The 24,835-nt window shown below is 36.8% G+C and overlaps 1 protein-coding gene across 2 annotated transcripts in view; it reads right to left on the bottom strand.

Moving 5' to 3' along the window:
• GRIK2 (glutamate ionotropic receptor kainate type subunit 2) overlaps positions 1–24,835 on the bottom strand; it is a 518,606-nt gene that overhangs the window by 86,451 nt on the left and 407,320 nt on the right. For both annotated transcript variants that reach the window (XM_026726676.2, XM_087913718.1), the window contains exon 13: positions 23,674–23,891. In XM_026726676.2, the coding sequence (XP_026582461.1) occupies positions 23,674–23,891 (218 nt within the window). The remainder of the gene's footprint in view (positions 1–23,673; positions 23,892–24,835) is intronic.

Raw genomic sequence — 24,835 nt, forward strand, 5'->3', positions numbered from 1 at the left:
AGAAAACTCCAATAAATGCACAGGAAGAAGTAGCATTTGGTATTAGATTTCTGCTATATTTTTAAATAAGTACATGTGGAGGGGAATAACAGTGGTCAGATTTTATAGACACATTGTTCTGTCCCATTCAAATCAAATAAATGCAAAACAGAGATAAAAGAAAAACCTTTTTAATGCGTCTCTGTGAATTCTGTTCATTCACAGTAAAACACTATTTAAACTAATTGTCCCAGATAAGAGCAAGCCCTGTCAAAGTTGTGCAAGGCTGCCAAGAACACAAGATAAATTGCCAGGAACTATTCAAAGCCAAAAGTCACCAAAAACAAACCAGGATAGACCAAACTTCCATGATAACTTGAAGTGCAAGAACTTCTTTGCTTCCTGCAAAGAATCCCACCTCTGAAGGCTGGCTTTTATCCCTTAAGGGAGGGGCCATCACCTTGCAGCCTTACTCCCGAGTTGCCTGTGCTGCTGCAGCTGCTCTTCCCTTCAAGCAATCCTGCGTGCACGCGCACTGGGCACAGGCTCCTCGGGGTTCTCTGCATCACTGCTGCCAGACTCCACAAGCTCTGAAGGCAGCCTCCCATTCTCTGATAGTCCTGGCCCCATCCCTGCATACATGCAGGCCCCTCATCCGAGTCCTTGCTTTCCGAGACCTCAGATATCCGCACCTGCTGCTGACGAACCACAACACACATACAGAAATGAGGTAACATATATGAGATGTGAAACAACATTAAATATTATAAAAAATTATTTAGCCTCTTCAAGACACTAATTTCATATATTGTTCAAAATTCTCTAAATTGGAAGCCCTAAACAAGAAATCAGATTTCTTCCATCTGTTAGAAAATTGTATGACACTGGGGGTGGGGGGGTGGGGGTAAGTTTTTCTATTAATGAAAAAAATGCAGCAACTAATGGGGGTTGATTTGAGGAGTGGAATTTATTGGTACCTGCATCTCCAAAAAGAAAAATTAAAATAAATTTAAGAAATAAGTCAGGATTTTTTTAAAAAAATGAGGAAAAATGACATGCTTTGGAATTTCTGGTGCAGCTCTCAATTTGATGAAATTGCACATCCCATTTATAATTTTATCCTTTGGTCTCCCCTCTGTTCTGACATATAGAAATATTCCTACTTTTACCTTAGTAACTGCAAATAACCAGTGAATAAGTTACTTACATAGTAAGATAACTGTAGTGAAAAAATATTTGGAATCTTTAGTTTCATTAAGCACCATATATTTTTCAGATTGAAGTGTTCTTGCAGATGAGGTTTTTTTTAGGTCCTGAGGTCCAAGCCATGAATAGCTTCACATAACAAGATCAACTGCTATTTAAAGTTATGTGTAATATTAATATAATGTGTTATTTTTATATTCTACTGATAATTATATAAGAAAATGATGTTTAAAAATTATTATAATTATTATATTTGTGGAAGTTATTTATAGCCTGTTTTACAGAATAATAATCCTGGCAAAGTGGCTTATTTCAAAAATCAAACAAATTTATGCCACAGACTGCTTGGTGAAAGTGACCCTGAAAGTGAAAGTGGTAGAGACAATCTTGATGAGCAAACTACTGAAGTAGAATTTAACTAACCCTTCCTTCCTTCCTTCCTTCCTCTGTCTCTCTCTATCATCTCTGTCTCTCTCTCCCTCCCTCCCTCCCTCTCCCTCTCTCCCTCTCCATCTCTATCTCCATCTCCATCTCTATCCAGTGGTGAATTCACCAGTTCAGGCAAACTGGTTGTTTAATTACCCACCCCTCCAATATCAAAGTGAATCCTGGGTACTGCACTGCACTTCAGTGGAGAAATGGGCAACGGAGCAGCTGGCTTGAGAGAAGGAGATGGCCTTTTTCCCTTTTCCCTCATGCCAGCTGCTCTGTTGCCCATTTCTCCATTGCAGCAAGTACCCAAGATCCACTTTGATAGTGGAAGTGGTGGTGGTAATTTACCAACCAATTCACCCAGGGTCAGGTTGGGCCATGCCTCCCAAAGCAGCCAAGCTGACCCTGGGCAAAGCAGTTGTTAAATTATTTGAATCCCACCACTGTCTCTATCTTTCTACCTATCTATTTCTATCTCTATCTTTATCTATCTATCTCTATCCAACTCCGTCAACTCCAAATCTAAATCTAACCCTAATTTTAAAACTCTAACTATCTCTCTTGTGACCCTTTGAAAACCATACTCTATGTGATCATCCTGGATTCCAACTCATTTAAAAAATTTGAACACTAGTACTTTTGCACAGTGTTCTTGAATATAAATTTTGTTCATGCATAGGGCAGGATGGAAGCAAAGTTTGTCACTTGCTTTTAAGAAAATACACAAATGGTATTTAAAAATGGTGCACATCTCACAAATTTGCACCTGTCACCCAAATTTATTTTAATTAAAAAATAAATTTGAAAAAACTAAATAAATAGGATGCTTTATCATTTGTGACACAGTTACATCTGCTGTGCCAATGGAAGATGAATGAGATCTCTGCTTTTAATAAGCTTAAGCAAAATGAATCCCAACGGTAGACCAGACTTTGTCACGACAGAGTATGGTTCCTTCTGATTGCCAGGGATGTTCATTTCAAATAGAAATAATTAAATACATTTCATGTGTTGCTGTGATCCACTATAGTTATGGACTAAAATTAAACAAAAAAATTATGACAATGTACACTGTATCATTTTTCAAGAATTTACTTTAATACCAATCAATTATGATTAAAAATATAAAGTGAGAAAAGAGTTAGTTGGCTGTCACTAGATTGTTTAAGGCTGTCATATTTCTTCCATTTTTTCACAAAAATATTTATATGAAAAGGGATAATGAGGTTTGTCTGTGAGCAAAAAAAAATTCCAAACTGTAGTTTCTTTATTTAGAGTTATTTTTGATAGTAAACCAAATGACAGAGATACTTATTTTCCCTACAAACTTTTTTGGTTGATGGTCACACATGGCCCTCAATAACTTCTTATGGGACACAGTTGAAAGAGTAGACAAATTATGTCAGAAAGCTGAGTGGACAGGGTAGGGAAAAAAAAGAAAGTATTTTAATTTGAATTTCATTAATATTAAAATAATTAAGTATACAATATATTGAATATTTTTCTTCTTATGACATGTTAAAATTAACATGCTGGAGTAACTTTGGAAAGCCCAAGGAGGTTAAAGGAAGACTATATGCTACTGATTCTGTCCAATTGACTGTGGCTTCTTCTTGGATGCAGGCAACAGGAATTTGGGGCCAAGAGATGAAGAATTTCTTTGTTATAGAGTCATAATTTATGGTTCAGCTACTGCTCACTTGAATTAGTTGAATCTGTTGTTGTTGTTTTCCACTGCAATGCAGTGCTAATAAACTTTTCCAATATTAAAATATAATGCTGAGTTGTAAAGAATCTATTGTCTGTACTTTATTAATTAATTTTAGAAATGTATAAGGCTGTCCAACCCTACAATAAATCTGGGCAGTTTACAATAACTTATTCAATACAATTACAAGAAGCAACAGCAACAAAACTCCCATTCAAACTATGGAAGAAAAGCAATGAAACATGCACTCATTTTAACACAAGTCTTGGGTAAATGGGCAGGTTTTCAGAAATAAGATTTATAAGTAATAAACCTCTTGAATTACATCCAGAGATTACTGGTTGCCAGTGCAGAAATCTCTAGGAGTGATAACAATAAGTTCTCACATTAAGCTTTTACAGAGCAATTTTGTCAGTGAGGGGGAAATAAAGATGAACAATGCAAAACAAAGAAATTTTGAATTTGCAAATAAACCAATGAGATGACTGTTTTAGAAGTTACAAAAAGAAAAAAGACAAAGAAAGTGATATTAAAATTATAGAAAGGGCATACTGTAATAATAGATAATATGAAGATGAAAAAAGTGTTTCATCAGTATTACACTACTTTATATAAAGGTCAAGAAATTTCTTTAGAAAATGGATGAATAATTGCATAAACAGAATTCACCTAAAATTACAGATAATCAAATTTTGAATAGACCTATAACTATAAGGAAGCTGTGTGGAGCGGTAAATAAAGATTAAAACAGGAAAGGTACCTCATCCAGATGGACTGCCAGCCTCTACTACAAATGTTTTGAAAATGAGCATTTACCTTTACAAAAAAAAAAAAAAGTACTGTTTTGCAGAGCAGAAAGATTCTTGAGAGCTGGAAGGAGGCTAATATAACTTCTGGTGCCATGGTTAATATTGCAGGTTAACTCTACTCACAACCTCAGTTGTTCATATATTTATATTTATCGCAAATATTTAAAATGGATAAAAAGTTTTGTGGTGTAAAGCAAAGTAAGTCAAAATTTGAAATACAATTGTGTACAGTACTGACAATGAATGTGTAATTGTCAAAATGTATAAACTTTTGTTCAAATTTGAAACAGAGGAGAAGCTTCTTGGATGAGAAGCGAAATGTGTTTAAGGAAAAACAAAGACAGTCCAGTTGCCTTTTGAAAAAGCATCTTTGGGACAACCATGACCTGAATGACTTAGAATCTCCATAGACACTTCAAACATATATGAACAACATGAAGGGACATTTTACCATGCTTGATGTAAATATTAAAAAAAGGTTAAAAATGGATAGAAATACATCATTTGATACAAAGGATTTTAAAGATCAATAGTCAACTAAAGCCAGAACTTTTTCTTTGATGAATTATGGATAAACATTTGGAAAAAAACCATGGAAGATTATATATGATCATAGCAGCAAGATTACTGTATGCACAGAGATGGAAAGACTGGACATTACTCATGATGGAGGAATAGTTGGTAAAATTGACAGATTTTTCTGACATGGATAAATTATCTTATTCGATTAGAGAAAAGACATTATCTACATTTACTGTTAACCAGAAAACTCTTATGGCCTTTTAACATAAAAAATTTAAAAATGAATGAAACATGGTTTTATGATGTTAGAGATTAAAATATACAGTATATCATTCAATTGGGGAAATAAGTTATTGCATACACTAACTCAACTATTTTCAGATGCTCATATTCTTTCAAAAGACTAACATAGGTCTCCACTTATTCAGTGGTGTGCAGAATCATGAGTGAATTTATTTCATCTGAGTGAATGTTATACTAAGTGATTTATTCTTCTAATTTTTACGATATTATTGTATTCATTTGCTTCACTCTTATTTCTGGTCATTAGCCAAATAAATATTATTAATTGATTGAATGAATAACTGTAATTTGTTGATGTCTGTAAATATATGGCCTGCATATTTTTAATTTATTTGTTGATTTAGCTTTTTTCCTTCTTTTATAATTTTTTGTATTCCTTCTTCTTTTTTATATTACTTTTATAAATATGTATAAAATCATTTTATCAGCAATCATACTTGATCACGTAGTTTAGGTCTTTAATCTCTACCAAGTATATTCTAGGAAAGAATCATTAATACTTGCTTGTCTCTTTATTAGATATAACTAAATACTTTGAGATTTAAGTCAACATCAAATAAATTTGAGGATGGTGTCTGTGTTCACAAGTTATAAATATTTTATGAACAATGTTCTCTCCCCCTCCCCCAATCATTTTCATGCTCTTAAAACCTGCTCTGAGGAATTTGGAAAAGTTATGAACAGGCAGGAGTTCAAGAACTCAGGTAGAAGAAAAAGAGAAGAGAATTAATTGCAGATAGGCCACATGATGCTTGAATTTGCCCAAGCAATCAAAATATATTACCTAAGTCCAGGAAGAATGTGCCATTTTGCCAATATCAGAATAAAAAGCAAAAACAGACAATCTATTGTTATTTTTGAGTTCTGATATTATTATTTTGTGACTTTGCCATGTGAAATGGGGACCAGATCCGATGTAATATGGCTACTACAGCATAAATAGTTGGATCCAAACCTTCTCCCACTTAGTAGATCCATTGAAATAAATTGAAATATTTTTTTTTAAATCACTTGGTTTCTTGGGAAAGAAAAGAATCTGAAATGTGCAGGATGTGTAAGAACAAAGAATACTAAATCAAATCACTACATTGGAGTACTGCCAGAAAGAAAATGCGGTCATGATTCTTTAATGAATAGGTGAATTAGGGAAATAGCAGATTAATTTCTTAGCTGTCTTATAGAAGGTTCCAATTGGAATGCTAATGACACAATAAAACAACCGTTGGTAATTCCAGCCATAATCTAAATTTACCCAAAATCAAATTCCATCAGAAACATCTATGATAGTACTCTTACTTGGTAGGCTATGGGCAACATGTTGACTTGTAAACAGAGATACTGATTTGCATAAAATAGTATACACCTGCTTGGGCAAAATTGAGTCTGGGTCGTGCCTGCAATATATTAGCCAAAATGTGCCAAAACCTGAATGGTATTATCCTAGATATTTAGCAGGGGATATGGCATGGGTATAACTAAAGCTGAAAATCTATTTTTTTTCTAACCTGTCCACCTATAATGTTACTAGAGGTAGAACAAAATGGATACACAACTCTGCTGGTAAAAAGTTACTGGCAATTATATTATCTATTGTGCAGAATGAGTGTTTGTCAGATGAAATGAAAATGGATGTATAAAACAATGAGCCTCTTCCCAGATTGTTCACGGAAGTTACATAAGAGTAAAATGAAACTTGCAAGTGCAGTGCAAGTGTGTATAGCCAAAAAGAAGAAGAGATAAAATCAAAAACAAATCATAAATGTTGAGTGAAAGAAAAGTGAGCAACTTGTGTATGTGTGTTTGTGTTTGTGTGTGTGTGTGTGCATGTCACTAAATATATATGAGAGAGAGAGAGAGAGACAGAGAGACAGAGAGAGACAGAGAGAGAGACAGAAACAGAGACAGGCACAGAGAGATTTTAAAAAGAGAAAGAATAAGGATTAAACAGCCAAATGTATAAACAAAGGAAGAGCAATAGGATTTAGAAGAAGGATGAAACTGAGAAATTTGTGGTAAGATATCAGTGATTAAATTCCCCCAAAGAGCAAGGCAATATATGGACATGAGGAAAACAAGCATTATTTGACAGGGAAGAAAAGTATAGAGAAATATAGTGAAAGGTGTTGCTGTGAACATGTTTTAGCCAGGTTCTTGTTACATTTCCTTCTTTACATCATTGTATTCACTTCTTACTCTTTTTCTGCGTTTTGTGTAATTTTTGCCTAAATAGGAATGGCATGATGTGCAAATGTCATCAAGCTTTCTTCACTGATGTATGTTTACTTGGGGAGCGGGAAGAAAGGGACATAGAAATATTTGTTTTTAATTTTTTTACATATTTGAAAGAAATAGGAAATTTACTGTGAATTTATCCTCAGTCTGTCAAATATTATAAAAATAAACAAAAACTATAACATGAATATCATATATTTACTTTGTATACATAAAAATATTTATGTAACAAATTAACTGCTCATATTTTGTCCTTAATAAATAAACTTTGAATGTATGCAAAGCTGAAGAAAACCAAAGCATGTTTCTAACAATTATAAACATGTAAGAGATTGTTCTTGATTTTGTGTCCAAGCAATTCATATTGAACAATGCAATAATTAATGGCATATTAAAATTATGTTGGCAAGTATATGCTTCCAATTTGCATGGCTCTAATTATAATTCAGAGACAGCAACACATGCTTCTTCAATCAAAATTCATTATGAATAGGACACAAAGGATGTTCCTTAGATGATTGCCAAATATATTTATTTATTTTGAAGCCACTCATCTACTTTGGGAAACACATTAAGATTCAAATTATAATAAAGAAAGTATCTTTCTTTGGGCAAATCTAAAAAGAAACTACCAGTAGCACAATTTCAGCGCACTCAGCAGATATGCCTTTGTGAGGCTTTTTTGCATTATGTTTGTGAATGAAAAATTGTTCTTGTTAGAAAATGCATTGCATTGCATAATGTTAAACTGAAATCCCTTTCTCCATATTAAATAATATTCTGTGATAACACATCACTTTTAGAAATTCATGTTAGCATTATTATTGTGTGTGTGTGTGTGTGTGTGTGTGTGTGTATGTATGTGTGTTTGTGTGTGTGTGTGTGTGTGTGTGGATCTTTGGTTATTCGGGTTTTCTCCCGCGTAAGATTGGAAGTATCTAGGCAACGTTTTGATGAAGTCTCATTCATCATCTTCGGCTTACGTCTTTGGCTCTGTGCTTCGGCTCTGATTGAAGAAGCACAGAGCCGAAGACACAAGCCTGAAGATGATGAATGAGACTTCATCAAAACGTTGCCTAGATACTTCCAATCTTACGTGGGAGAAAACTCCAATAACCAAAGATCCACATACAAATACCCGTGAGAACCTCAGGATATATATATATATATACATACATACATACATACATACACACACACACACACACACACACACACACACATATACATATACATATACATATACATATACATATACACATACATACATGCATACATACATATGGCATTCAGCTTTGTTCGGGTATTTTCCCACGTCATTGCAGTTGTGCTTTTAAAGTTATAGCAACGTTTCGGCAGAATCTCATCTGCCATCATCAGGCTTCTGTATCGTGTTCGTCTGTGAGTCAGACTTTCACAGCCGTTTCTGTTTTAAATTTGGTGCAAGCCTACTGCTGTGCCAGAATGGTTTTCTCTTCATTCTGATCGGTTGGGACTCTTGGTCTGTGTTTATTGGTCTTGGAGTTTGCTGTATTTTGCTTAATTGGTGTTTCTAATATCTTCTGTCTGTTTTGTAGCTTTTTTTGACTTGATTGGCTGGCAACATTGTGTTTCCTGTATTGGAGGCTTTTAGTGTGGCTTAGCTCCAAGTGCTGTATTAAATTGGCTGCGCTAATTTCCTGAGTTTTCTGATGTGATGTCCTGAGTGGGTGGCTGTGATGTAGCATTCTGGGTTTTAGTCTGGCTTTGAGTTTGGGGTCTGGGTCTGTATTCTTGGCGTGTGTCAGCTTGTTTGGTTTTGGGGTCGGGGGGTGCGACAGCTGGCAAAGCAGCCGTGGTCTGTTTTCAGGACATCACATCAGAAAACTCAGGAAATTACACCACAAGAACTCAAGAAGTTGCAACACAGCAAATGACCCAGGATATCACAGCACAAGACCAAGGATACCACAGCAATAAATCTCACAAGGTCATCACACAAACCATTACCCAAGCTGTTACTACACAGGAGGCTAATGGAAAAGAGATCAAAACACAAACGATCCAGGAGATTACAATGCAGGACCCAGGATACCACAACAAAAGAACTTGCAAGCCCATCACACAACCCATTACCCAAGCCGTTAAAACACGAGAGGCTAATGGAAAAAAGATCACTACACAACAAACGACCCAGGAGATTACAGCACAAGATCGAGGATATCTCCACAACAAAACTCACAAGGCCATAACACAGCCCATCATACCAACATCAACTCCATCAATCAATCAAGAGGCAGCAGAGCAGCGAACCAGCCCAGCACACCAGCCCCTACCACCAGTATTTATAGAGAGACGGCAGCTCCGATCACACACTGCTTGCGCTGGCATGAAGCAGAAAGCCCCCGCCTGAGGATGGCGAGTGGGACCTCGCCAAAACATCACCAAGATACTCTTAATCTTACAGGGGAAAAGACCCGAACACACCTAGACCTACATACCTGTACCCGTGAAAATCTACGAAAACAAATATCTATCTATCTATCTATCTATCTATCTATCTATCTATCTATCTATCATCTATCTATCTATCTACCTACCTACCTACCTACCTACCTACCTACCTACCTATCTATACATATTTTATGGTATTCAGCTTTGTTTGGGTATTTTCCCCGTCATTATCATTGTGCTTTTAAAGTAACATTTCGGCAGAATGTCATCTGCCATTATCAGGCTTCTGTACTGTGTTCTGTATTGTGTTCAACGAACACAATACAGAAGCCTGATGATGGCAGATGAGATTCTGCCGAAATGTTACTTTAAAAGCACAACTATAATGACGTGAGAAAATACCCGAACAAAGCTGAATACCATCCATGTAAGTCCCCATGAACACTTAAGAAAATATATATATATATATATATATATATATATATATATATATATATATATATATATATGTATGTATGTATGTATGTATGTATGTATGTATGTATATATGTGAAATATCAAGACTAGAAACAATTGTCTTCAAATTCCTGAATAACAATAGGTAAGACTATTCTGTTTAAGCTACAAAATTGCAGGCCACTTTGGTTCCATTTTTTTAAAAAATATCTCAAAATGCAGTGGGGGAACACTATCTCTTATCTACAGCAACTGGCAAAAAAAATCAGCAATTCTGGTAAGAAAAATGAAAAATGCTGTTGCATTTTAAAGAATTTTAATGTATTTATTATGATGATATTAAATAATTAAGATTTGCCTTCTTGGTTATTGGACCAAAGTTTAAAAGTTGGCTGTGAATTCTTTACACTGCAGATATAATTGAGTGAACTAAGTCATTTGATTTGGGTTTTCCTATGGTTGTGTTGTTTTGGGTTATTATTGATAATATTACCTGCCAATTTTCTGAAAATAATGATACAGCCTTTCTAGTATTTTCTCATTTTCTTCTCAAATTCTTAATATAATTTGGGGAAAGAACTGAATTGGCACAGCTCATTAGGAAGTGTGCATTAAAATCCACTGTCCCCTCCAAACATTTAGCATTTCAGGATCTGCTAATTTTCTGGAACAACCTATTCCTACAAGCCCAATAGTCACATAGTATTTCCAGTATTTTCTACTCTCTTCTCAAAAGTTCTGTATTTTGTATTCAATGGTTGCTAGGGCTTTCATGGAAGAAGTATGGTTTTGTTGACTATAGAACTTAATGTATAAAGAAGAATACAGTTTTGATTGCTGCATTGAGACAGCATTATAAGGGAAAAAAAACAAACTGGGCAATTACTATACCTTTACTACAGTGTGGTAGTTTCAGAATTAGTAAGCTTTGTTATTTCTTCACAAGGTAAAAAGATAAAGATTTCCCTGTCAGTCAGGTCTGCCTGTAGGGCATGGTGTTCATCTCGGTTTTTTAGCCAAGAAAGCCATTGATGTGCAAAGACAAAGTTCAAAGAGTCATACCTTAAATTATTGAAATGAGGTATTTGCTCTAAACATGGCATGGGTAGATTTGCAAGTTGCCTTATTAGTTTCTGTTTCTTCTGTAAACCTAGGCCACTGAATATTGATTGGCTTAGTTTGGACTAAAATTGAGATTATTCTGAAATGTAGGAAGTTGACTATAAGCAAAGACTTTTATATTCTTTTATTAATAATAATGGCTATGCCATTTTGACTATTTTTTTAAATGTACAAGTTCTGATGCTCCTGATGTGAAGTGGTCCCATTTCAATTCATTAGTTTCTGGAATATCAATGTTCAGTCTTTATATTCCCAATCTGATATCATCAATTTCACCTCAGTTTATGATATTTATTTATTTATTTCTACATTTCTATACTGCCCAACTCATCCAAGTGACACTGGGTGGGTATTAAGACTTCCATTTACAAATGCTAATCTGTATCTTTTCAGCATCCAATCTTCCTTTTGCCTCTGGCCATATCAACTATGGTAATACTGAAGACTTATTGAGTACTGGACAGTGCAAACTGGTCTACAAGAAAGACCGAATAAAGAACAGAAAAGAGACATGGAAAGGCAAAATACTATATGACCAGTACATAAAAAGTAGCAGGCAATGCAGATAACATTTAAAACTCCAAGAGTTTTAAAGGACCTGGCAGAGATCATCTCAAAACCACTGCACTATATCTTTCAAAATCCTGGAGCACCAGGGAACTGCCAGAGGACTAGAAAAGACCTGATGTGGTTCCATCTTCAAAACAGGGAAAAAAAACAGACCCAGGAAACTATAGACCAATCAGCCTAACATCAATACCTGGGAAGATACTGGAAAAGATAATAAAAAACAGATATGCCAACATCTAGAAACAAGTAAAGTAATAATTAGCAGTCAGCACGGGTTTGTTAAAAACAAATCATGCCAAACCAATCTTATTTCATTCTTCAACAGTGTCTAAATTAGTAGACCAGCAAAATACTGTGGACATAATATATTTAGATTTCAGCAAGGCATTCGACAAAGGAGACCACAACCTACTTCTCTGTAAGCTAGAAAAAAGTGGAATAGTTAGCACCACCACTAGATGGACTTGCAACTGGCTGAAAAATTGTACTCAGTGAGTAGTCCTTAATGGCTCTAAGTCTTCATAAAAGGAAGTAAGCAGTGGGGAGCTGTCTTAGGCCCAGTACTCTTCAATGTTTTCATTAACGACTTAGATGAGGGAATAAAAAGGGAACTTCTGATGATACTAAGCTGGCAGGAATAGTTAACACCCAAGAAGATAGGCTCAAGATCCAGATGGATCTTGACAGACTAGAACACTGGGCTGTATCTAACAAAATGAAATTCAATGTAGAGAAAAGTATAGTTCTACACTTAGACAAGAAAACCAAATGTACACATATAGACTGGGTGAAACAAGGCTCAATAGCAGTAACTGTGAAAGGGATCTTTAGTGGACAACCAGCTAAATATGAGCCAGCAGTGTGCAGCAGTAGCCAAAAAAGCTAATGCAATCCTAAATTGCATTAACAGAGGGTTTCAATCGAGATCAAGTGAGGTACTAATGCCACTCTATAAAGCCTTAGTAAGACCACACCTAGAATACTGCATCCAGTTTTGGTCACCATGTTATAAAAAAGATGTTGAGACTCTAGAAAAAATACAGAGAAGAGCAACCAAGATGATTAGGGGACTGGAGACTAAAACATATGAAGAATGGTTACAGGAACTGGGCATGGAGCCGAGAAAACAGAAGTAAGTGAATCAACGCAAAAGAAGAAACACACCAAACAATCATCATTGGAAATACCAGTGCAACCAATGCAAGAAAGGTTCGCATAAACATTAAAATAGGAGGACAGCCATACGAGATGGAAGTAGACTCTGGATCATATCTGTCAATGGTATCATGGAACACCATAAATAACCTGATACCAGATATACAAAGGAAAGAACTCGAAGAGCAAAGCCTCACATTAAAAGACTACCAAGGAAACAGGTTTCTGGTAGTGGGGCTTGGACATTTCAAAATAAATTTCAAAAGACATACTGAGGTTCTTCCATTGACAATCGTCGACCGAGATCGCCCTAGCCTGCTTGGGCTCGAATGGTTTGCACCCCTAGGAATCGAGGTGACAGGAATCAACAGTGTCACTGAAACGGACTGGGAGGAAAGCCTGATGAAGGAGTTCCAAGATGTATTCGACGGGATGCTAGGCAAGTACTGTAGGACCCCTATATCATTTAGTCTGAACCCGAATATTGCCCCCATCTGGCTAAAGGCCAGACGTGTTCCCTTTGCTTAAAAGCCAAAAATCGATGAGCAACTGAAAAAAACTCATTGCACAAGGGGTACTAGAGCCCATCGACCATGCAAAATGGGAAACCCCGATTGTGACCCCCATAAAACCAAATGGGTCCGTGCGCATCTGTGGAGACTATAAGGCCACCCTCAACCACGCATTACAACAAAGCGCATACCCCGTTCCAGTAGTCCAACACCTTTTGCACTCGTTGGGGGGAGGAAAAGTTTTTGCAAAGCTCGACCTCGCGCAAGCATATCAACAATTGCTGGTTGACCGCGAGATGGCAGGGACACAAACTATTGTAATGCATAGGGGGGCATTCAAATGCAACAGACTGCAATTTGGTGTCAGCATGGCCCCAGGTGTTTTCCAAAGCCTGATGGAGCATCTCCTGCAAGGACTAAAAGGGGTGGTCCCTTATTTTGATGATGCATTGGTATCTGCCAGAAACAAAAAGCAATTAAAAGACCGGCTGAGGGAAGTCTTGCGAAGATTTAGAGAAGCAGGACTCAAAGTCAAAAAAGAAAAATGCCAACTTGCCACAAATCAGGTTGAGCTCCTTCGTCATTGATGAATCAGGGATCTACCCCAACCCCCAAAAAATAAGAGCTATCAAAGAAGCACCCAGACCCAAAAATAAAACAGACTTACAGGCATTTTTGGGACTCATTAACTTTTACAATGTCTTTTTGCCGCAGAAGGCAACAATAGCGGAGCCGCTTCACAGATTATTCGATAAGAAAGCTACCTGGACCTGGGGGCCAATGAGAAGAAGCCCCATTCCAGGAAGTTAAAGACTTATTGATGTCCGAATCTGTATTAATCCAATACAGCGACACTTTGCCACTAACGGTCACCTGCAACGCTTCACCATTCAGTGTAGGCGCCATACTTAGCCACACACTACCCGATGGCAGAGAGGCACCGGTCGCCTTTTACTCCAAAACGCTGTCAAAAGCTGAAAGAAACTATAGCCAACTGGATAGAGAAGCCCTAGCCACTATAACGGGGGTCAACGCTTCCACGAATACCTTTATGGTAGGACATTTTCCTTAATTACTGACCACAAGCCACTGTTGGGAATCCTGGCTGGGAACAAAGCCACTCCCAACATCCTGTCACCAAGGATGACATGGTGGTCAGAATTCCTCGCAGCCTACAACTACAAACTCGTCCACCGACCAGGGAAAGCCATAACCCATGCCGATGCATTGAGCCGCTCACCCCTACCAGATCTGGATGACAACCCGGCTCCTAGCACGTCCACTCTACAAATTGAAACAATACCGAACCTGCCTATCACCACATCCAACATTGCAAAAGAAACTGCAAAAGATGCACTGATGGCCCGAATCTTAAACTGGGTAGGAAGGAGCTAGCCGGAAAATGATAAGGACAAGACTTTTAAACCTTTCAGAACCCGGCAAACTGAGCTATCAATTGAAAAGGGATGTATACTGTGGGGGGATAGAGTTCTCATTCCTGAAAAACTACCGGAAGAAGTGCATGTTACATGAAGGACACCTGGGTATCGTAAAAATGAAATCCTTGGCCAGAAGCTATGTCTGGTGGCCAGGGATGGACAAAGACATTGCAACATGGGTGACAACATGCAATAAATGCCAGAAGTCCAGACCTACCCCCCCTCCAGCACTGGTCCTCGACTGGGAGACACCCAGAGGCCCCTGGTCGAGGATCCATATAGATTTCACTGGATCCACAAAAGGATATACATTTTTAATCATTGTCGATGCCTACTCAAACTGGCTGGACATCAGCATCATGAACTCCACGTCGACTGAAGCTGTCCCCAAACAACTAAGAAAACTCTTTGCAACACATGGGTTACCAGATTTGTTAGTCTTGGACAATGGCCCTCAGTTCACCACCTTATCTTTTGAACAATTCCTCGCAGAACAGGGCATACAACATGCCCTAACAGCGCCCGCTCATCCAGCTTCAAATGGATGGGTGGAACATATGGTTCGATATACGAAAGAGGCATTAGAAAAATTAGACACAGGTGACATCCAAGACAAAATCAATAAAATGCTCACCATCCAACACATAACACCGAGCGTATCAAGTAACAAAAGTCCAGCTGAACTTCTAATGGGTAGAAAATTGCGGACACATTTGGATAGATTGCACCCCACCTACAACCCCCAAAAGCCACCAGACTCCTCCAGTAAGTATCTCACATTTATTCCAGATGACCTTCTCTATGCCAAAAATCTTACTGGGGACCCATTGTGGCTACCGGCCACAATAACACAAATAACAGGACCCCGGTCATACCGACTAGAAACAGAGGATGGCAGAACCTGGAAGAGACACATAGACCAACTACGGTCTTATTCTAGAACAAAACACCGACAACCCTTGACACATAGAACATGCACAAACACCAAATCAAATAGAAAATAATAAAACCAGAGGGGGGGAACCCTCAGACAATAAAAAGGGGAGGGAAGACCCTCCGCTAACATGACAAAAAACAAATCACCAACCAGTACCAGAAAACCCACCAAAAAATAAAAACTACTTACCAGCAGGCGAGTTCGGAAGAAAGTAGCTGGCAGCGGAGAAACAACACGAAGCCACTCCTGGAAGAAGCAGCCAAGCCAACTCAACCAGCCCGGGTAAACCAGGAGGGAGCGGCAAAGCCGACTCAACCAGCCCGAAGAGACCAGGCGGGAGCAGCATGGCTGACTCACCCTTCCAGGAGGTTCCAGGTCGAAGGACAGGAGAGACAGTGATCCCGTCCGAATCAACCGAAGACCACGCCAAGACTGAACTGCACAGGTCAAGTAGGAACCATAAAAGCCCTGCCTACTTACGTGACTACGTAATGTAGAATTGGACCGAACCAAGAGGGGAGGGGTGTTGTATATAGACATTTGCATACTCGTAATACTACATTCCGATTGGACTAGCACTGCCGCCTATCGATTGCTTATTAACAACTGCTGCAATTGGTCCGCCTAAAGACGGGGTGTTTAAAAAGATGCCATTGGCCGCGAGCTGCGAGCAGCCGCTATAAAAGAGGCTGCCGTGGCTCCGGTTTAGTTGAAGTTACTGACAGTTAATAAAGAGCTGAATTCAACTCCGGTCTCGAGTCTGATCTTGTTTGGCGACAGAACAGATCTCATATGAAGTACTCAATGCCAGCTAAAGAACTGGCAGTTGTGATTTCAAATTTTGTGTATAATAATAATCCATGCTACTCGTATTTCCCTCTGCACCTTAGCAGCTTTTTGTGTACCTTTTTACTTATGGGATTGAAAACAAATCATCTTATTATAGCCATAAAGCCAGACATAACAAAATAAAATAGTAGAGCTCTTACAAACTTTAGAAAATCAGTGAGCATAATATTTTAGATATCTTATATGCAAACTGGAAAGACAATCTGAAAAGGTTTCTGACCCTGGATATTAATATCTATATACTGTACAGTTGATTCAATTATTTCTTTGAAATTGAAAAAGAAAACTGATAGTGATTATGCTACATCAATTAAGAAATGAGACAAAATTTCTTAAACAACAATTAAAAGGACTTTTTGTGAGAACATAATAGATAATTTATCTAATTAATATGTATATACTATTAACTCCATTAGATAAATAATATGACACAATTAAGTGAACACAGTATATGAAACAACCGAATTTCATTCTAGCACATTGTTAATCAACTACAAATGAATGAATAATATTCTTGAAGATGTTCCTAACCCACAACAGTTGCATTAATTGAATATTTATAAAATACGTAGATCACACAAATGGATAGATAATGCCCTAGAAGGCAAATTTATTAAAGAAGCACTGTAGACTAAAAATTAGAATAATATTTAAATGAGACAAGAGTAAATTATTCAGTTCAGAAAAAAGCAAATACAGATAGTCCTTGACTTATGACCATAATTCAGACAAGAATTTCTATTGCTAAACAAAGCACTTTGTTAAGTGAATTGTGCCTAATTGTACAATCTTTTTTGCCCTGGATATTAAGCAAATTACTGTAGTTAAGTGAATCATTTGGTTTTTAAGGTAAATCCAGCATCCCCCATCGACTTTGCTTGTCAGAAACCAATTGTGAAGGTCACAAATGACAATAACATAACCCCAATAACATAACCCCGCAACATCATCAGTACATGCCAGCTGCCAAGCATCTGAATTCTGATCATGTGACTGTGGGAATGTTGCAAGAGCCATAACTGTGAGGTAACTTCAAACAGTTATTTAAAAATGGCTGTAAGTTGGGAACCTATTATTCAGGTATGGAATGGTGATGATTGGACTGATACCCCACATAACATGGACTTCAAAGGTTACACAAAACTGTAGCCTACACCAATAATACTGTCTAAATTATGGAGAACAATAATTTCACTATAGTGTACTTTGATTAGATCCTATTCAGAAGAACTAAATCAGGCCTGTCAAACTGGTGCCCTTGGGCCATGCCCACTCCAGCTCCGCAAAGGCAAAAACCATTGTGATACATGATCAAGCTTAAGACGCATAATCTAAGTATGTGTCCAATTCTGGAATACACATTTAAAGAAGGATTAATACAGGATGAATCCTGTACATACAACATATATAAAGAAAGGTAGCAGGATTATCCAAAGATCAAAAAGGAAACACTAGGGAAATTTCACTTTTAGCCTCCAGAAAAAAAGAAATCACCTGTCTTAGTTCAGGACACAAAATAGGTACAGAAAAATACAGAAAGGCAGATTCAGAATAGGAATTTCCTATAATTCAGGAAATTATTGAGAAAGGATTTCTCTCTCTCTCTCTCTCTCTCTCCCTCCCTCCCTCCCTCCCTCCTTAATTATTTAAGCAGAAGTGTCACTGGGATTCCTGCACTACGGGTGGGAGAGAAGTTGAACTCAGGTGCTGAAATGGCCCCTGCAACACTGTCATTTTCCTTCCTTCCTTCCTTCCTTCCTTCCTTCCTTCCTTCCTTCCTTCCTTCCTTCCTTCCTCTAATAGTATTGGAGTATAAGCAGATTTACTTTTCCAATGAATGGATACAATTCAAGAGAAGACTATGATTTGCACAAAGTTTTAGATGATTAATATTGCTTAACAGAATTAATAAAAGACCACCTTATTCTTGACAATAATTTTTCCCATGTTGAGGAGGGCATTTGCTCAGTCTGCAATAGGTTCAATGTTTATTGATGAAAAGTAATGCCAGTTAATGAGTTTGTGGAAGCAGAGCTTACTGAAGATATTTTCTATCTTCTACTTTTATGTAAGATTTATGCTGATCCTAGAAAAAAATGTTGCTTCATTTTATTTACCATTTATATTTTCAGTATTGCAGTTGATTGTCAACTTTTTGGCAGATGAAAAGACTTTTGTCACTTGCCAAGTTTGTTGTTGCTGCAAAAAAGTTGCATACAGATTTTGACCAACATAAAAAGGATGAAAAGTGAAAAATCCTTAAACTTTTATTTTATAATTTATTTGTATTTTTTCATATAACATATTACAGTATGTTAGATGTTCTTATATTGTGAGCACTAATTAAATGATGTGCAAGATTTAAGAAATCCTTTATACAGTGATGGGATTTGAATAATTTAACAACCGGTTCTCTGGCTGGGTAGGCATGTGACTGGGTGGCATGTGACATCACTCATCACACCCAGCCCCTCCTCCTGGCCACTCACCTCAAAGGCAGAGGTAGGATTCATCCATTTGGGGCTAATCTCACCACTGGCTGGCCCTGCCCCTGCCCATTTTCAGCCTATTTTTGTCCACTTTGGGGCAGTTTTCAGGCCATTTCTTTGGGCAGTTTTCACGCCATTTTGGGGACTGTTTTCAGCTTGGCCTAAAAACAACCCCAAAATGGCCTAAAAACAGCACAGACGATGGCCTGAAAATGGCCCAAAAAACCAGGCTGAAAAATGAGTAGGGGCAGGGACAGCCATTAGTGGGATTTGCCAATTCGCCGAACTGCACAGAATCTTAACTACCAGTTAACCTGAACCAATGCAAACCAGCATCACTTCACCTCTGCATCCATCCATCATCTATCTATCTATCTATCTATCTATCTATCTATCTATCTATCTATCTACCTACCTACCTACCTACCTACCTACCTACCTATCCATGAGCCATGGTGGCATAGTGATTACAGTGCAGTACTGCAGGCTACTTCTGCTGACTGCCAGCTGACTGGAATTTGGCAGTTCAAATCTCACCAGGCTCAAGGTTGACTCAGCCTTCCATCCTTTTGAGGTGGATAAAATGAGGATCCAAATTGTTGGGGGTAATAGGCTGACTCTAACCATATTAGAGAGGGTTGTAAAGCACTGTAAAATGGTATATAAGTCTAAGTACTAGTGCTAGTGCTATCCATCCATCTAGCTATCTACTATCTAGCTATCTCTATCCATCTATCATCTATCTATCTATCTATCTATCTATCTATCTATCTATCTATCTATCTATCTATCTATCATCTATCTATCATCTACAAAAGAAATTACTAAGATTCAGAGCAGCAGCTATAATGTCTCATGGTTTTTGACAGACCCTGTTATTATTGAGGTTTCATATTTTCATCTAACCCAAAGAATGCAGTTATTTGCACTATGTTATGTTAGAATCAGGCAGTTTTGCTTAGTTTTTATTTATTTTTTATCTTTCTCTAATAGGAGACACTCATAACCAGCCTACTGCTATCTTTCTTATGCCATGTCAATAAGGAGTGAACTTTCATTTTTAGGACCAAATATTGGATTGCAAATATTAATGCGATAACTCAAGCAGCTTCTGACATCTGCTTAATTGTGCTACATAAATAAAATTAGAAAAAGTAATATGTGTAGAAAAGAAAAGAAAAGAAAAACTTTTTTGAATGGAAAGACTAAGTCAGTCCTGACATTAATTATAAATTCCTGAATGATCATATTCAGAGACATCGTGTTTCAGAATTTTTAACATGTAACTTGCCTTATAATTTTGCACCTGCATCTAATGGGGAAAAATAAGCTTGAAAGCAGCAGCCCCTATTTTCTAAGGAAACTAATTTTGGCAGGTATCTACTTTTCACTCCATTGCATATGGAATAATTTGAGCCACACATTGAACGTATGTTTTACTGCACTACACAATAATTTAACATATACTTTTGTTATTCTAATTATCAAATAAAAATTAATTCTAACTCTAGTATAAAATAAATTAATATTAATTAAAATTGTATCCTCCAAGTTTCCATCTTTGGATATAAAATACGTTCAATTGCAATCTTATACCATATTTGTACCACTTACTGCTTCAGACAGGAAGGCAGTGCAGAGAGTGGTGACAATGGCAGAAACGATCATTGGCAGTTCACTTCCTTCTTTCCAGGACATACCACATAAGAAATGCTTGAGTAGAGTCTGCAGGATTGTCTGGGACATTATACATCCTCTCCACGACCTTGTTTTCCTTGTTACTGTTCCGGACTAGCAGGCTCGTAGCCTGCAAATCTGATTGGCCCGCTGAAAGCCGATCGTGATTGGTCGCCATAGACTGATGCAATTGGCCAGTAAACGGGCTGCCGCGATTGGCCCTGCCAAGAGCGGCAAACTCAAATCGCCTTCATTGGCTGCCTAGCCGCAGCCAGCCCTATATAAGGGGCTGCTGCGGCTGGGGTTAGTTGCTCAGATCTGAAGTCACAAATAAAGAGCTTTAGTTACTATCTGAGTCTTGCCTCCGTTCTTGAACCGTCCTCCCAGATATAACAGTTACCTTCTGAGAGAAGGCTTCATGGTATCCAAAGCAGAACATCCAAATTCAGTCCATCAACCTTGAGAACTCTCAAGTTTTTTCTTTCCACTATGTATTCAAAATGGGCAGTGATTAATATATATGTGCAGGTATACATTTATGTATGTATATAGTATGTGTATATGAGTGTTATGTATGGGTATGGGTAATTATATACTTTCTCTTGAATGCAAGCAACCAATTTCATTTTTAATGTGGGCCAGTAAAAAATGACAATAAAAGTTATCATCTTATCTTATCATCTTATATCTTATTTTATCTTATCCCAGCCCAGCCCAGCCCATATCATCCCATCCCCTCTTCTCTCCTCTTATCATCTTATCTGCTTTCTTATGTGGTAATAGATGCTACAGGGTTAAGCTTTTAATATGTATGCATAAAAAGCAATCATTTGGAAGAAATAAAATTTAAAAAAATATATTGTAAAGAAGATTCTGTAATACTCAGGGAACAGAAAAGAAGCAACGAATAGCATCAGACAAGAAAAAGAAAAAGACCCTGCTTTTTAAGAGTTTAGGAGGAAGAGTGGTACCGATAATTGGACACTGAAACATTTTTTTTCCTCTCAGACATACAATCAGATAAAATAGATGATTGATGTTCTTTACAAGATCAAAATAAATATGACAGTAAATTAAAGCCCTCTACTCTTCTTTGGTAAAGGAGAATCAATTATCTGTGTCATCTATATTCTCTGGGAGGTTAATCATATGGTCTCTTTAAAGACAAAAAAAAAGAGTTCTTCAAACATTCCCCTATTCATGTTCTGACAGCTTCAATGCTCTAACTATTACGGCAGCTATAATTGATTAGTTCCTACTAAATAAGAGTATTTTTCCCTTCATAAAATTTTCATTAAGATGCTATGTACATCTTCTGCAAAACAACCCACAAGTAAAAGCATTTCTCATTCTTTTTGGGTAGTGAAATATTAATTAGTTTTAATTTCTAGAGTAAATTGAATTTCCACCAGAGCTTGGTTTATGTTTACTTAACTCTCGTGGTATCAGCAGAAATATCTAAATTATTCATAAACTGAGACAAAATTCAGTCAAATTATTAGGTCACTAGAATAATAATTAATTTTGAAAGTTATTACCTAGTTTCCAAATATCAGGATAACCATAGGTCATAAGTACACAAATATATATGCAATTAACAGTAGCATAAATCTATCAATTGTTTTCTTAAACCTTTTATATAAGCTGCCTTATATTATTTCCCACATGCTATTATGTTTCTTTTAATCAAAGAGACCAACAAAATTAGCTGTTCCCAATTCCCCAGAGGCAGTGTATTTAAATCCATTTGAAAATATTAACGGTTTGCCCTGAGAAGTGAATGACCAACACATATTTTATTCACCATAGCAGCTTATCCACCTTTAGTGCAACTAAATGTTTGTTCCTTCAGAAATGAAAGGATGATGCCGACACTACTGTACTCCACAAGCAGGAAAATAAATGAAACTGAAATAAAAACTGTTTGTTCAAATGAGTAGCTATAAAGAAGTTTTAGGATATAGTAGCAGCTTGTTCTGTTATAGTTCACTTCCCATACATACACACGCATACAAAGTTAGGAGCAACCTTGATCTTATTTTTGAAGTCTACTTCCATTAACAGTACAACTTCACAGGAACAGCAAGTGAGCAAGCTAGAATGATGAAAACTTCCAACCTCATGCTTCTGGGGTTTGTTGCTTCTATGACGTTGTTGAGAATGTATATTTATATCTGTATTTCTCAACTATTTATTGAATTCATGAGAAAGGGTCTAAAAATGCTAAAAACATTACAAAAGTCAAATTGAGGGGTATTATTATCTAGCACCCCAGTCCACTTCTAAGCAGATCAGGCTCACGCAAATTTGACATATGAGGCTAAATACTGGATTCTAACTGGAAACTTATTCAAGGTCTAATAAAATTGAATAAATATAAGAACAGGGTTTACCAATAAGGTGATTCTGATATTGTATTATTTAGTAATTTATGCCAAGTATAATGCAAACAAGGATATCACTCTGCTACTGCCTTAATTCATCAGAAACATATTGGTCAAATGTCAAACCGATATCTGATGTTTCTAAGTAATAAAATAGTATAAGTTTATTCATCGGTAAATATATGTTAAACTAAAAGAGAATCCAGCAGAAGTATCCTTTGTCCTGCTTTTTTATTAGTCCCTTGATGAAAAAGTCAGGATAAATATGTTAACAACAACTACCAGTTCAAAAGTAAATTATATTAAATGTATCCTACATTTTCAAATATGCCAAAAAAACCCACCTGATTTAAAAATAATCTAAATGAAGAAATGGCTTTCCTGCCTGCTAATTTGATGAGTAGAAGTAAGAAAATATAGGGTGTCCCCGCTCTTGTTAATCAATTTTAAGGGTCCTACCTTAAAAAAGGTCATGGTTGCTCCATCCTCCACGGTTCCATATTCTATTTTTGTTTGCTTTGCTAAGTCATCTGCTGAGTCAATGGGGGATTCCATCCGTTCCACTGTCAGAAAGGCGGCTAGATTAGCAGTGTACGAGGAAATGATGATAAGTGTGAAAAACCACCAAATGCCTCCCACTATCCTAGTGGAGAGGGCTTTGGGCATGAGCTCGGAACCTAATGAAAACCAGGGGAAAAGGATGAATCCAGAGTATTAACAATAGATCTCACTGTTCGAATTCAGGGTTTTATTATCAAGGAAACAGGGATTCACTGAGTCAATAAGAATGAAATAAACCTGCAGCTTAACAGACACATATGAAGATGACAAACAATGAAATGATGTCACACCCACAGGTAAACATACATACATACATAAATGAGAGAATATATATGTGTGTGTGTGTGTGTGTGTGTGTGTGTATGTATGTATGTATGTATGTATGTGTATATATATATATATATATATGTATATGTATATGTGTGTGTGTGTGTGTGTGTGTGTGTGTGTGTGTGTGGTATGTTCGGGTATTTTCCCACGCCGTTATAGTTGTGCTTTTAAAGTTGTAGCAACGTTTCGGCAGAATCTCATCTGCCATCATCAGGCTTCTGTATTGAACAGAAGCCTGATGATGGCAGATGAGATTCTGTCAAACATTGCTACAACTTTAAAAGCACAACTATAATGATGTAGGAAAATACCCGAACAAAGCTGAATACCATACATGTAAGTACCCGAAAACTTAAGAATATGAATATATATATATATATATATATATATATATATATATATATATATCTCTCATATATGAGAATATATATATATATATTCTCTCTCACACACACTCAATCATTCACTCACTCTCTTATATACACACACACACACACACACACACACACACACACAAACCCCTCAAAGTATTTTTTGAAACAAATTGCAAGATTGTAGAACACAAGTTATAGCAATGGGAGACCTAAATGAATATTTGGCTATCATAATCTAGCATATAGAAAATGACAAATTAAGCAGTAATGAAAAACAATCATTGACGTGAGTCATAAAAGAGAAAGTTTCCATTTAGCTTAAAAACAAATAATAACCTTGATCCTGTCAGTTAAAA

Source organism: Pseudonaja textilis, chromosome 1 (assembly GCF_049901715.1).
Source record: "Pseudonaja textilis isolate UNSWEBS1 chromosome 1, rPseTex1.2, whole genome shotgun sequence".
NCBI classification, from domain to species: Eukaryota; Metazoa; Chordata; class Lepidosauria; order Squamata; family Elapidae; genus Pseudonaja; species Pseudonaja textilis.